This window comes from Camponotus vicinus, unplaced genomic scaffold (genome assembly GCF_025532165.1).
Source record: "Camponotus vicinus isolate PSW18456_S1 unplaced genomic scaffold, iyCamVici1.0 SCAF_3, whole genome shotgun sequence".
NCBI lineage: Eukaryota > Metazoa > Arthropoda > Insecta > Hymenoptera > Formicidae > Camponotus > Camponotus vicinus.
Window position 1 is genome coordinate 6,776,175 of NW_028141967.1, and position 14,313 is coordinate 6,790,487.

Sequence of the window (14,313 nt, forward strand, 5' to 3'; positions counted from 1 at the left end):
TGATTATGAAGATGATTGGGAAATAGTGCACCTAAGAGAACCACATCTCAAAATTAATAATTTCTTTGAAAATATTGTTCTTCATTATTCTTTAACAGGTAAAAATAAAGCTAAATTTTATCTATGTATTATTTATTTTCTGCATACATTTATAATAATATATAATTGTATATAATTTTGCAACATTTATAATAATATTATTACTTTATTTTAGATTTCAAATCACATTTTCGTATTCAAAGAAATACTTTTGAACTGTTGATACAATCTTTTGGATTTGAATTATTGGAAAATAATGATTCTCCTAAATTACCACCAGCTAAGCAATTAGCCAATGCCTTATGGATTTTTGGCAATCAAGAAGTGTATAGGTTAGTATAGTTAAAAAATTTTGCAACTTTTCAAATTTTGCAATTTTGCAATTTTTTTATGTTATTTATTTTGTCATATTATTTTTAAGTTTTTTTGTTTAAAAAATTATTTTCTTCTTTAGATCCGTTGCAGATCGATTTGGAGTTTCCAAAGACACTATATGGAGATGTGTTTTTAATGTGGCTTACACATTACAGCGACATGTGCAAAATTATATTAAATGGCCAGAAGTCCGCGAAATATTAATTATACAAGAAGAATTTGCTGCCATTAGTGATTTTCCAGGTGTGGTAGGCGTCATTGATGGCTGCCACATTCCTATTAGTGCTCCTACTGAATATCCAATTAGTTATATAAATAGAAAAGGATTTTATTCCATATTACTTCAAGGTATTTGTAATAATAAAATGCAATTTATTGATGTTTTTGTGGGAATTTGTGGCAGTGTTCATGATGCCCGAGTTTGGCGATTAAGTGACATTAAAAATATGATAGATCATGACGTAGAAAGATATTTTCCACAACATGGTCATTTATTAGCTGACTCAGCATACCCATTATTACATTATATGCTCACTCCCTACCGTGATAATGGCCATTTAAATAATGTGCAACTTAATTATAATACAAAATTATCAAAAACTCGCATTATAATTGAAACAGCGTTTGGAATATTAAAAGGACGATTCCGAAAACTAAAATATGTATATATGTATAACACAGAAATGATACCATTAGTTGTACTTGCATGTTGTATCTTACATAATATTTGTATTGATATTGACGACGAACCGTTTGAAATTCCACAAATGGAAAATAGAAATAACAATAATTAATAATCTGCTTTCCTATCACAGTTATATCATTATAAAAATCACAGTTATATCATTATAAAAATTAAAAATGGTTCTTCTTTTTACTAATAGACGTTTTTACTAACAGACGTAAATAATAGATGCTTTTACTTTCTTACTGTGCATTATCTTTTTGCACATATTTTTCAAATAATGTCAAAAACTTTTTTTTTATTTTCATATTTTCTTCATGATGAGCTTCTCTTTGTTTGCAAAGTGCTTTGACCCACTTAGGTTCATCACTTTGTCGGCGTTTCCTAATATGACGTCCTATATCAGAAGAAGTATTGACTACTGCAGAATTATTTTCGTCCGTAGATTCCTCAATTTGTTCTGTAGGAGTTGATTGTCTTATTCTAAATCCATGTGTACTGGAAGCAATTGATAAAGCTGCTACTTCAGGTTTCATGTTGATAAAATCATCAATTATGTTAAAATATTCCCATGTTTGTGTAGCTCCACCAGTTTGATTATTAAGATCTCGTACATATATATTTTCGCTTCAAATTCTTCCACTTGACACAACATTGTTCCTCGGTTACGTTATATCCTCTTTCATTGAACTTATTTGCTATACTTTTCCATACTCTTTTTTGCATATAATTTTTATTATTTAATAATTTTATATGATTTCTAACTTCTTCTATTAAAAGTTTTGTAGTTTGATTATTCCATTGATATCTGTAGTTTTCTGTAAAGAACAAAATGATTAAAATAGTCTAATAATGTCATATATGTATATATAACATTATTAGACTATTTTAATAATTTTGTTAATGTTGCAATATAATGTTGCAAAGAATATAAATAATATATATAAGTAATTTATAAAAAATATACATAGTCCCAACCTTATCAAATCATCAATTATTATATACATTAATAATTTAAAAATAATTGTATAATATATGTATATATACCAAATTGAGTTTGTTCAATATCATTCTCTTCATTTTGTGGATCCATTATACTTTTAGACTTTCCTAGAATTCAGATTATTTATTAAACAGTAGAAAATGAAGAGCAAAAAGAGTTGTGACAAGATGTCCGTTTCAATAATTTATTATGATTAAAAAAAAATATATATATATATATATATATATATATAAATTTATATATATAAATTTAGAAAACATACATTTCAGTTTATATCTAAACCATCATCCAGTGTGATGAAGTTAGTTTGCACGATAACAATTATACGATAAAACAGTGTAATAGTTTAATACATTTAATAAAGAAAGATTTTTCTACATAGAAAGATACACATTATAAAGTCCAGTAATCAAGTAGACAACGTGAGTTATTAATATAAATGGTCTAGAAAATGAAAGTAGAAACCGCAATAAAAATTCTGTATATTAAAGTTAAAACTGACACTGATAATATAATAAATTTCAATCAAAACTTAAATACAGAAAGTAAACCACCTTAGACGAACATTTTGTCTTTGCTCTTTATTTTCTGTTGATTTATTAATCTTTCGCTTTTTTCCGTTATTTATAAATTCCTTACTTATTTATAAAATATATTCTTTTAATTATCTTATATTAATAATTAAAATAAAGTGAGGTTAAGAGTTATTCTTATTTTATAGAAAACATCTTATTCCAGTAAAATACATTTGTTTATTAATACATATTTGATAAATAAAGATATATTAATTAAAAGAATAATAAAGTACCTTCTATATTTTCTTATGATGTTTTTCAATTTTTTCGATAAACTCGACCGCAATTTCTTTCGATGACTGTTAATCTAATTCGATTACTCCAGAGACACATCATTGATCCGGATTAGTCTAGGGAAATTTAGGAAGTCTATCGATGAGTACCACTGCTCAGTCCGATCAGAAATCCGATTAGTTGTCGTAAACACCCACATTAGGGCCGCTTCGACCAAACTCCGATTAACTCAATCGTTGATTAAAAGGTTGCCAACATGACAAAATAATTCAGTGTGACCAATTGTATTTCTGTCGATATACTGTATTTCTACAATTATATTGGCTTCTCTTTGTACTTCCGGGAACTTTTTTTTTCTTTTTTTTTTTTAAGACAGGAAATGCTTTGCGCACTTAGCAATCAGACCCGAGGGAGGTCTGATTGCCGTCGTGGGGGACTCCCGGTTTACCCCAACCCACGTGGGTTGGGCCGGTTTACCACCCAGTACTGACCCGAAATGTCAGCACCGGACCCTAAAACCTGTCTATAGCCCCTGGCCATTAATAGGGATTTACGTCCACCGGGAACCGCTCGCGCATAACATCCAGTGGACAACCCTATAGCCTGGTCCGTGAGGACCCTTCCCGAAGGGAGTTGCCCCCTTTGCAGACATCCCTGACTCAAAGAGTCTGTAGGGAGAACGACCGAGCTATTAGCCATTCTCCCCTCGTCCCCGGGGGGTACGTGCAATGCGAGTAGGAGCCCTCACTCCTACTCGCTTCTCCCCGGAAACGGAAGGCGAACAAACACCTTCCCCACACTCAAACGTAAACGCAACAACCACAAGGAAATAACGACAACAACTACAGACCCCCCAGAGTGGGGGGGGGGAGCACATTTACACGCGTGAGCGTATCTACTGCCATGGGGCACAGATATGCGCGCCAACATTACAATTACGACAAGATTTGACCAAACTACAATAAGGATAACATACAAGACTAAAAAACCCAAGACTATATACAGAGGGCGTATCCAAACCAAACACTTCCGGATCCCTCCGGAGTAGCATGGCCGCAGCCCCCATAACCACACTAAACGTCACAGACAGACTCCAATCAAGGGGACGACGACATGGGCTCCGTGGAGCCCTGCGAGGCAGGAGGGGGCTCATCAGCGTCAACAGACGCACCTCGAGCTCCCCCTCGGCTACTCACCGCCATACTTCCGGGAGTCGACCCTCCATCCGGTCTACCCGGCGCCTGACGCCTCTGCTTGGCGTTATCCTCCCGATCGCCCGTGTTCTTCTTGGGAGGAACGAATGGGCGAGCACAAACCTTAGAGCCTGCTCTATGATTCGCTGGCTTACCTTTGTCGGCACACGGCATACAGTGAGGAGACGCCGTGCAACCCGAAGCGTTGTGACCCTCCTTGCCACAACGATAGCAGCATTTGCTACGATCCGTCACTGATCCACACCTCGCAGACGCATGGCCGAAGGCCTGACAGTGGAAACACTGAAGGGGGCGGCGACCCAACGGAATGACCGAAAGGGCCACCCAACCCACTCTCAGCTCACCAACCCGAACGAGACCCCGCGCCACATGATCGGGGCAACGGAGCCACATTGTTCCCACACTCGATCCCGCAGGAAACCTAATGGGACCTGCACGGAGGTCTTCCAGCCTGCATCCTCCAACGGACACCATTGCTGAAAGAATTTCTTCCTGCGAGAAGAAACTCAGTAGTCCTCGAATTCTCACCTCACCTTTACGCATAGGACGACCCACTCGAACCTCCTTCATCGCTGAGAAGGTCCGCGCAAGGGAATCAGCCAATGCATTGGCCCTCCCGTCCGCCTGCCTACCGGATACCGACAGCAATAGGCTACCAGTAGCACCCCGGCGCATATGCAGCTGTTCGATGCCTAACCCGGACAAACTAACTTTGGACCTAGCCTCGGCCAGAACCGAGGCATAAGTCCTATTCTCTCCACCCTTTTTCTTGTCGATGGTCAGCGACACCACCGACGTCGAGGGGGCAGGAACCACCAAAACACGCCTATTCTGGGCAGCAGCCCTCCTACGTGCCTCTTTAGGCCTGCGCCTTCTCCGGGAACCGCCCGTGACGACCGTACCCGACACCGCCCCCGATCCCGGGGCATCCGCCAAAACCCCCGCAGAGGCGGGGGCGGCGGAGCCCCCAGACTCAGGGACCGCCTCGCGCCCAACAGCGCGAACCTCCGCACCCGATGGAAGGGACTCAGACTGAGAGGCCCCTCTCAAAAGAGAAGCCCCAGCGCCCTCCTCAGGAGGCGACCGCAAGGTGGCCAAACCTATAGAGGCGATATCTCCCCTCAAGTCCACAAGTCGCCGATCCAAGAGGGACGACACCTCAGCCAAAGAGACGGGTCGATCCCCCGCCCCAACGACGGCAGGACCGCCACTTCCGGGAACTTAGCCGGGCAACTTCGACTTTTTTAATTTTTTTTTTTTTTTAATCGTTTGTTGGTTGTTTGTCGGTGATTGTTGGCCTAATTACAGCGTTTGTTGGTTTATATTTTTTTTGTAAAATAAAGAAACAAAAATCAGCGTGAAGTTAGCCGGCGAAATCTCATTTTCGTTTAAAAAGCGGTTCAATCGATGCGGAATCGTTTGGAGATGATTGTTGGCCTAATTATAACGTTTGTTGGTTCATTATTTGCTTAAAAAACGAAAAATAAACTTTTACATTAAGGCCGAATCTACAATAGGAATAAGCCTTAAGGAATTGATCAATCACAGTTGAATGTGAAATAGTAATCGAATATGATTGGTTAGTTTCTTACGACAAGCATGGAGCTGACACACACACACACGGGGGGGTGCAAGGAGGGCCTTCGGCCCCCCTCCCGCACCCGCCCCGTCCCCCTCGCTTCGCGTGAAAAGTTGCAAAATGGAACCTCGCTTCGCATGGGAAGTTGCACCCTACCGTAGGCACCCCTACCGGCGGGGTGGGTACAGGAGGGTGCAACTTTCCACGCGAAGCGAGATTTCACTTTGCAACTTTCCACGCGAAGCGAGGTTCCACTTTGCAACTTTTCACGCGAAGCGAGGGGGACGGGGTGGGTGCGGGAGGGGGGGCCGAAGGCCCCCCTTGCACCCCCCCCCCCGTGTGTGTGTGTGTGTGTGTGTGTCAGCTCCATGCTTGTCGTAAGAAATTAACCAATCATATTCGATTACTATTTCACATTCAACTGTGATTGATCAATTCCTTAAGGCTTATTCCTATTGTAGATTCGGCCTTAACGTAAAAGTTTATTTTTCGTTTTTTAAGCAAATAATGAACCAACAAACGTTATAATTAGGTCAACAATCATCTCCAAACGATTCCGCATCGATTGAACCGCTTTTTAAACGAAAATGAGATTTCGCCGGCTAACTTCACGCTGATTTTTATTTTTTTGTTTCAAAAAAAATATAAACCAACAAACGTTGATATTAGGCCAACAATCACCGACAAACGACCAACAAACTATTAAAAAAAAAAAAAATTAAAAAAGTCGAAGTTGCCCGGTTAAGTTCCCGGAGGTTCTCTTTGTATATTGTTAGAAATACAATTGGTCACACTGAATTATTTTGTCATGTTGGCAACCCTTTAATCAACGATTAAGGGCCTGAGCAGAATGGCTGCCTTATAATTTTAAGACTATGTTTTATGCCTTAAGTCTTTGTCTTAGGTAACGCACAATACTGTGTGTTATGTCTCGAGTCTTATGTATACGCGAACGTTTATTTCTTACAAACGTTCGCGTATACATAAGACTCGAGACATAACACACAGTATTGTGCGTTACCTAAGACAAAGACCTAAGGCATAAAACATAGTCTTAAAATTATAAGGCAGCCATTCTGCTCAGGCCCTATGTTTGGTCGAAGCGGCCCTCAGAGTTGCGGCAAGGTTAAACGTTACCAACTGTACAAAATAAAAAATCAGTTACAACAGTATCTTGATATTAAGGTTATCTTAACTGTCATAACAAAACATCATGGATCCGAGAGCGATAATGTTAATTTCGCAGTATCAAAGTATTCGTATAACCATAACGTATAACACAACACGATGTGTATGTACAGCGCAAATTTCTCCTGTTGGCAACACTACAACTAACTCGACTCTTCCCGTTTCCACCGAACTTCATTTGGATCCTACTTTAAAATTTTATTGGGTAGAGTAGGGTAGGGTTTATTGGTGTTTCCACCATAAAAAGTTCACCCCAACTTGACTCTGACCCGACTCTGACTCGATTCGAACTCTCCGGTAGAAACATAGTCACTGATCTAGTTTCCACCGAAGTCTTCAATCCGATTCTGCTTCGAATTTAACATACTGTTTCCATCGAAAGTAGAATAGAAGTGAGGAAGATTAAATTTCAGTGCAGCCAACTTAACTTTTGTTGAATGTAATACAGTATGTGATCTAACCTCTAAATATATGGTTGGCACTATTTATTATCAAGCGTTTGGCTGATGGCAGAGAACTAGACGTGAGCTCTTACGTCTGTTGTAGTCGTGGACGTAAAGTAAGACAGAGAAAAACCGTATGTCGTAAAGACCATTGTGAATGCGGAAAGTGCATCATGAACGAGATAAGTAGTATTAATATATAAATATACTGAAATACATATTTCTGAATATTTTATTTATAAATAAATATACTAAAATAAATTAAAAATAATACAGACAATATAAAAACAAAGATAATGATTTATTGTCTTCATTTTATTTTACTAAATAGTCGAAATAGTAACTATTTTTAGGTTAACCAGTATTTTCCTTTATTTTTTCAAAATATATTGCACATTGAGAAAAATATTTTAAAATCTAATAATATCTTTAAAAATATGATGTACATCATATTATGAATTAATTATGATTTATTTATTATCAATAAAATAAGTAAATTATTAACAAATTTTATATATTATTTTTTTCAGTATACATTTATATATAACAGCACTTTTTAATGAAAATGAAAAAGAAGGAATTTTTTATTTTGGTGATGTACTGGATAAACTTGTGTTTTCTATTGATACGTAAAAAAAGGCAAATCAGGTGGTTAAATAGGCGATGGCTTGTGAGTCCGATCAATGACAAGAGACTTCAATATGGAGATTATAACAATTTATTTCAAGAAATAAAAAACGATTCTGAATTATTTTATCGCTACACCAGAATGACGTTGGTACATTTTCAGCAATTATTACATATGATAAATCCATACTTGGTAAAACAAAGTTCTCGTGCTTTAATTCCAGAGTTACGACTTTTAATAACTTTAAGGTATTTATTGAAGTACATATTTCATGCCTAAATATCTTTTTTTTTTTTTTTTAAGACAGGAAATGCTTTGCGCACTTAGCAATCAGACCCGAGGGAGGTCTGATTGCCGTCGTGGGGGACTCCCGGTTCGTCCCAACCCACGTGGGTTGGGCCGGTTTACCACCCAGTACTGACCCGAAATATCAGCACCGGACCCTAAAACCTGTCTATAGCCCCTGGCCATTAATAGGGATTTACGTCCACCGGGAACCGCTCGCGCATAACATCCAGTGGACAACCCTATAGCCTGGTCCGTGAGGACCCTTCCCGAAGGGAGTTGCCCCCCTTGCAGACATCCCTGACTCAAAGAGTCTGTAGGGAGAACGACCGAGCTATTAGCCATTCTCCCCTCGTCCCCGGGGGTACGTGCAATGCGAGTAGGAGCCCTCACTCCTACACGCTTCTCCCCGGAAACGGAAGGCGAAACAAACACCTTCCCCACACTCAAACGTAAACGAACAACCACAAGGAAAATAACGGAAAATAACGACAACAACTACAGACCCCCCAGAGTGGGGGGGGGGGGAGCACATTTACACGCGTGAGCGTATCTACTGCCATGGGGCACAGATATGCGCGCCAACATTACAATTACGACAAGATTTGACCAAACTACAATAAGGATGACATACAAGACTAAAACCCAAGACTATATACAGAGGGCGTATCCGAACCAAACACTTCCGGATCCCTCCGGAGTAGCATGGCCGCAGCCCCCATAATCACACTAGACGTCACAGACAGACTCCAATCAAGGGGACGACGACATGGGCTCCGTGGAGCCCTGCGAGGCAGAAGGGGGCTCATCAGCGTCAACAGACGCAGTTCGAGCTCCCCCTCGGCTACTCACCGCCTTCGACGCCATACTTCCGGGAGTCGACCCTCCATCCGGTCTACCCGGCGCCTGACGCCTCTGCTTGGCGTTATCCTCCCGATCGCCCGTGTTCTTCTTAGGAGGAACGAACGGGCGAGCACAAACCTTAGAGCCTGCTCTATGATTTGCAGGCTTACCTTTGTCCGCACACGGCATACAGTGAGGAGACGCCGTACAACCCGAAGCGATGTGACCCTCCTTGCCACAACGATAGCAGCATTTGCTACGATCCGTCGCTGATCCACACCTCGCAGACGCATATGCCTAAATATCTAGATAGTTAATATAAGTGTATTATAATTATTATATTTTTTTAGATATCTTGCGACAGGTGACCAACCATGTTTCATAGCTTTGGCATTTCGAATTGGGGAATCTACTGTAAGAGAAGTGGTAAAAGAAGTTAGCCGCAACATTTCCACTTTTACATTCAATTTCAGCTTTCCTTTTCTCTCTACTGTATTGGTCTCTTAAGGAGATGCATCTTTTTTGGCAATATGAAGGAGTGTACATGTCACCTAAACAGAAAGTATAAGATTAAAAAATTAATATATATATGTGTGTGTGTATTAACATTATTTTGTAATTATATGATTTATTATATAAATTTTCAAATTTATTTTTCACCATTAGTTTCAGTCATTATTTTGGATATTTCATCCCAAGCATTTTGCTTCATCAAACAATCCTTAAAACTGGTATTATTCTTATCATATAAAAATGGACGTTCTCTATATAATTCAATGAGAAGCTCATCGCCACTCTTTTCGTTAATATCAATAGATGCAGATTCACAACCATTATCCCAGTCATCTGTACTGATTTCATCAGGCAAATCAGCAATAGTATTGCAGTAATTTAAATGATCAGACATTTTTTTATATTACTCTTAGTAGCGGTTGTCAAAAAGATAAATTTTCTGTTGAAGAAACAAATTAAAAATTAGATACAAATTTTAAAAAATAGAAAGAAAATTTGTTAAGAAAATTAATTAAGAAATTTTGTTAAGAAAATTTTTTCCATCAATGTATTTTGAAATAGCAAAGAAAAATATTAATTAACCTAAAATAACAATTACTATTTTGACAATTACTTTTTCGATAAACGAAATGAAGACAAATCATTTTAAATAAAGTTATTTTTATTTTATTCTTTTTTAGTATATTTACTTATAAATAAAATATTCAGAAATATGTATTTCAATATATTTATACAGGGTGTTAAAAAAGTATCGCATACGCTCAGTGCCATCCGATAGAGAAGGAGAATTTAAGAAAAAATGTCTAATACAATTTTTCGATCCCATGAATAATTTCGCCGCAATTAATTATTGTAATCAGTTAATCAGCGCGGAGCTACAAGAGGAAGCCAGGGGCGAAGCGCGCGAAGTCTGCGGCACGATGGCTACCGCGCTCATACCATGCTCTCGTACCGAGCGGAGGGAAAGTACTTGCGATCTATTTATTTATTTTACTCACCTTCTTTTTGATAAGAGTAACAAAATAATTTACAGGAACAATCATCACGTAAAAATTCGCGTGATTCTAATATATCACGATACAGACTTTGTTAATTTAATGAAAAAATTTATTTTTAATAAGTAAGAAGCGAAAATTAATCCTCTTTAACTCATTTTTTAAAATGTTAACTGAAAATATTAATTAAATTATCTTGCCTTCTTACTTATTAAAAATAAATTCTTTCATTAAATTAACAAAGTCTGTATCGTGATATAATCACGCAAATTTTTACGTGATGATTGTTCCTGTAAATTATTTTGTTACTCTTATCAAAAAGAAGGTGAGTAAAATAAATAAATAGATCGCAAGCACTTTCCCTCCGCTCGGTACGAGAGCATGGTATGAGTGCGGTAGCTGTCGCGCCGCAGACTTCGCGCGCCTCGCCCCTGGCTTCCTCTTGTAGCTCCGCGCTGATTAACTGATTACAATAATTAATTGCGGCGAAATTATTCATGGGATCGAAAAATTGTATTAGACATTTTTTCTTAAATTCTCCTTCTCTATCGGATGGCACTGAGCGTATGCGATACTTTTTTAACACCCTGTATATTAATATTACTTACCTCGTTCATGATGCACTTTCCGCATTCACAATGGTTTTTACGACATACGGTTTTTCTCTGTCTTACTTTACGTCCACGACTACGACAGACGTAAGAGCTCACGTCTAGTTCTCTGCCATCAGCCTAATATTAATATATAAATATATTGAAATACATATTTCTGAATATTTTATTTATAAGTAAATATACTAAAAAAGAATAAAATAAAAATAACTTTATTTAAAATGATTTGTCTTCATTTCGTTTATCGAAAAAGTAATTGTTAAAATAGTAATTGTTATTTTAGGTTAATTAATATTTTTCTTTGCTATTTCAAAATATATTGATGGAAAAAATTTTCTTAACAAAATTTCTTAATTAATTTTCTTAACAAATTTTCTTTCTATTTTTTAAAATTTGTATCTAATTTTTAATTTGTTTCTTCAACAGAAAATTTATCTTTTTGACAACCGCTACTAAGAGTAATATAAAAAAATGTCTGATCATTTAAATTACTGCAATACTATTGCTGAATTGCCTGATGAAATCAGTACAGATGACTGGGATAATGGTTGTGAATCTGCATCTATTGATATTAACGAAAAGAGTGGCGATGAGCTTCTCATTGAATTATATAGAGAACGTCCATTTTTATATGATAAGAATAACACCAGTTTTAAGGATTGTTTGATGAAGCAAAATGCTTGGGATGAAATATCCAAAATAATGACTGAAACTAATGGTGAAAAATAAATTTGAAAATTTATATAATAAATCATATAATTACAAAATAATGTTAATACACACACACATATATATATTAATTTTTTAATCTTATACTTTCTGTTTAGGTGACATGTACACTCCTTCATATTGCCAAAAAAGATGCATCTCCTTAAGAGACCAATACAGTAGAGAGAAAAGGAAAGCTGAAATTGAATGTAAAAGTGGAAGTGTTGCGGCTAACTTCTTTTACCACTTCTCTTACAGTAGATTCCCCAATTCGAAATGCCAAAGCTATGAAACATGGTAGGTCACCTGTCGCAAGATATCTAAAAAAATATAATAATTATAATACACTTATATTAACTATCTAGATATTTAGGCATGAAATATGTACTTCAATAAATATCTTAAAGTTATTAAAAGTCGTAACTCTGGAATTAAAGCACGAGAACTTTGTTTTACCAAGTATGGATTTATCATATGTAATAATTGCTGAAAATGTACCAACGTCATTCTGGTGTAGCGATAAAATAATTCAGAATCGTTTTTTATTTCTTGAAATAAATTGTTATAATCTCCATATTGAAGTCTCTTGTCATTGATCGGACTCACAAGCCATCGCCTATTTAACCACCTGATTTGCCTTTTTTTACGTATCAATAGAAAACACAAGTTTATCCAGTACATCACCAAAATAAAAAATTCCTTCTTTTTCATTTTCATTAAAAAGTGCTGTTATATATAAATGTATACTGAAAAAAATAATATATAAAATTTGTTAATAATTTACTTATTTTATTGATAATAAATAAATCATAATTAATTCATAATATGATGTACATCATATTTTTAAAGATATTATTAGATTTTAAAATATTTTTCTCAATGTGCAATATATTTTGAAAAAATAAAGGAAAATACTGGTTAACCTAAAAATAGTTACTATTTCGACTATTTAGTAAAATAAAATGAAGACAATAAATCATTATCTTTGTTTTTATATTGTCTGTATTATTTTTAATTTATTTTAGTATATTTATTTATAAATAAAATATTCAGAAATATGTATTTCAGTATATTTATATATTAATATTACTTACCTCGTTCATGATGCACTTTCCGCATTCACAATGGTCTTTACGACATACGGTTTTTCTCTGTCTTACTTTACGTCCACGACTACGACAGACGTAAGAGCTCACGTCTAGTTCTCTGCCATCAGCCAGAGAACGACTACTGCCGTCTATCTCTGTCTCTCTCGCTCGTATTGCGACTTCTAGTAGAAAAACGGACACACTAAGTGAGACCTCCCCCACCACTAAAAAAGGCCTGAGTTTCCAGACCTGTATGTAAGACCGTGGTCAACGCACAAGGATTTTACATAAGCCGTGCGTAAGCCGTAAACGTAGGCCGTGCTTCCAGCATGAATAAAAGCATTGAAATTCCAATATTGAACTTTACCGGTTCCGGCATAAGTTAACAGTTACGGCCTCTATAAATCAGCCTTTACACTAACATGCTATAGTATATTTTTCCTATAGTTTTATGACGTACTATCTGTGTCCATACCTGTCAGTATATGTTCAAACCACAGACTTCTATAATATACTAGACTGCTAACATCTGTATGAAATGACTCGAAAAAGTGATGCAAGGTGCAAATGGTGGTGGGGATGGCAGCCATATTTCGTGTGGGCAAATTATACTGGGTGTTCAGTTCGTATTGTCGATGTTGTCAGATAAGTCTGTGGTACAATCCTCTTACAATCATAAAATAAACATTTTGGACACCCTATATAATATGCTCACACGAAATATGGCGTCACGTGCACACCTGTGTATCATGTCCGCCTGTAATCTGTTAGCAGTCTAGTGTATTATAGAAGTCTGTGGTTCGAACAATGAATATATAAAAAATATTATTGTAATGAAATGGATTATTTAAGGAAATATAATGACGACAATAAACGAAATAAAATAATGCTTTATTTTACTAAATTTTTGGTGAAAAAATTCTGTACACAACTTTAATGCGCAAACGTATATTTTTAGCTAAGGTAATACATGGAAAAGAGAGATGGCAATACCAAATAGATACTGTCTCCCTCGGCTCGAGGTCACCGGGCAATAACAAATGGCTCCTGCACACAGGACGCGGCAACGCTTGCCGCGCGGCGGAAGTCGACGCGATAGCCAATCAGTAGATACATAACATCCACCGCGCGTCAAAGTTGAACTCAATCCAACTTTTGTATTGGCTATCGCGTCGACTTCCGCCGCGCGGCAAGTGTTGCCGCGTCCTGTGTGCAGGAGCCCAAAGGCAGCGCTCGTTCCAGTTAGTTCTATAGTTCAATGGTATTAAGTCGCCATATTGGCCACATTCAGCGGACTCAACAGTTGG

At 37.0% G+C, this 14,313-nt stretch overlaps 2 protein-coding genes, 2 long non-coding RNA genes and 1 pseudogene across 6 annotated transcripts; 2 read left to right on the forward strand and 3 right to left on the reverse strand.

The window, feature by feature from the left end:
• Window positions 1-859: 859 nt before the first annotated feature.
• LOC145968647 (uncharacterized) lies at window positions 860-3,128 on the reverse strand (annotated as a pseudogene). Its single transcript, XR_014437809.1, has 3 exons — window positions 2,911-3,128; window positions 2,147-2,209; window positions 860-1,917 (listed from the first exon to the last, which is right to left on the reverse strand). The product of XR_014437809.1 is annotated as an uncharacterized LOC145968647 (transcript).
• Window positions 3,129-7,405: 4,277 nt separating this feature from the next.
• Window positions 7,406-9,750, forward strand: LOC145968795 (uncharacterized). The gene is made up of 2 exons (XR_014437860.1): window positions 7,406-8,211; window positions 9,442-9,750. It is a non-coding gene; the product is annotated as an uncharacterized LOC145968795 (long non-coding RNA).
• On the reverse strand, window positions 9,381-10,201 carry LOC145968794 (uncharacterized). Its single transcript, XM_083094594.1, has 3 exons — window positions 9,752-10,201; window positions 9,465-9,642; window positions 9,381-9,396 (listed from the first exon to the last, which is right to left on the reverse strand). Coding segments are annotated over exons 1-3 (426 nt in total). The 5' UTR covers window positions 9,999-10,201; the 3' UTR covers window positions 9,381-9,395.
• A 1,418-nt stretch (window positions 10,202-11,619) lies between these two features.
• Window positions 11,620-12,492, forward strand: LOC145968798 (uncharacterized). 2 transcript variants are annotated; one of them, XM_083094596.1, is made up of 3 exons: window positions 11,620-11,928; window positions 12,038-12,215; window positions 12,284-12,492. In XM_083094596.1, coding segments are annotated over exons 1-3 (426 nt in total). In that variant the 5' UTR covers window positions 11,620-11,681; the 3' UTR covers window positions 12,285-12,492. The 2 variants fall into 2 exon arrangements, with proteins under 2 accessions (XP_082950722.1, XP_082950721.1); XM_083094595.1 differs by lacking the exon at window positions 12,284-12,492 and having other exon boundaries at window positions 11,623-11,928; window positions 12,038-12,277.
• LOC145968799 (uncharacterized) lies at window positions 11,930-13,400 on the reverse strand. Its single transcript, XR_014437861.1, has 2 exons — window positions 13,013-13,400; window positions 11,930-12,664 (listed from the first exon to the last, which is right to left on the reverse strand). It is a non-coding gene; the product is annotated as an uncharacterized LOC145968799 (long non-coding RNA).
• Window positions 13,401-14,313: the final 913 nt, after the last annotated feature.

What these genes read in the sequence shown, in the direction of transcription:
- LOC145968794 (XM_083094594.1), bottom strand. Translation starts at nt 9,998, where the DNA reads ATGTCTGATCATTTAAATTACTGCAATACTATTGCTGATTTGCCTGAT. An exon ending in AATAATGACTGAAACTAATG is followed by an intron (nt 9,643 to 9,751) that starts GTGAAAAATAAA and finishes CTTTCTGTTTAG; the next exon opens with GTGACATGTACACTCCTTCA.
- LOC145968798 (XM_083094595.1), top strand. Translation starts at nt 11,682, where the DNA reads ATGTCTGATCATTTAAATTACTGCAATACTATTGCTGAATTGCCTGAT. An exon ending in AATAATGACTGAAACTAATG is followed by an intron (nt 11,929 to 12,037) that starts GTGAAAAATAAA and finishes CTTTCTGTTTAG; the next exon opens with GTGACATGTACACTCCTTCA.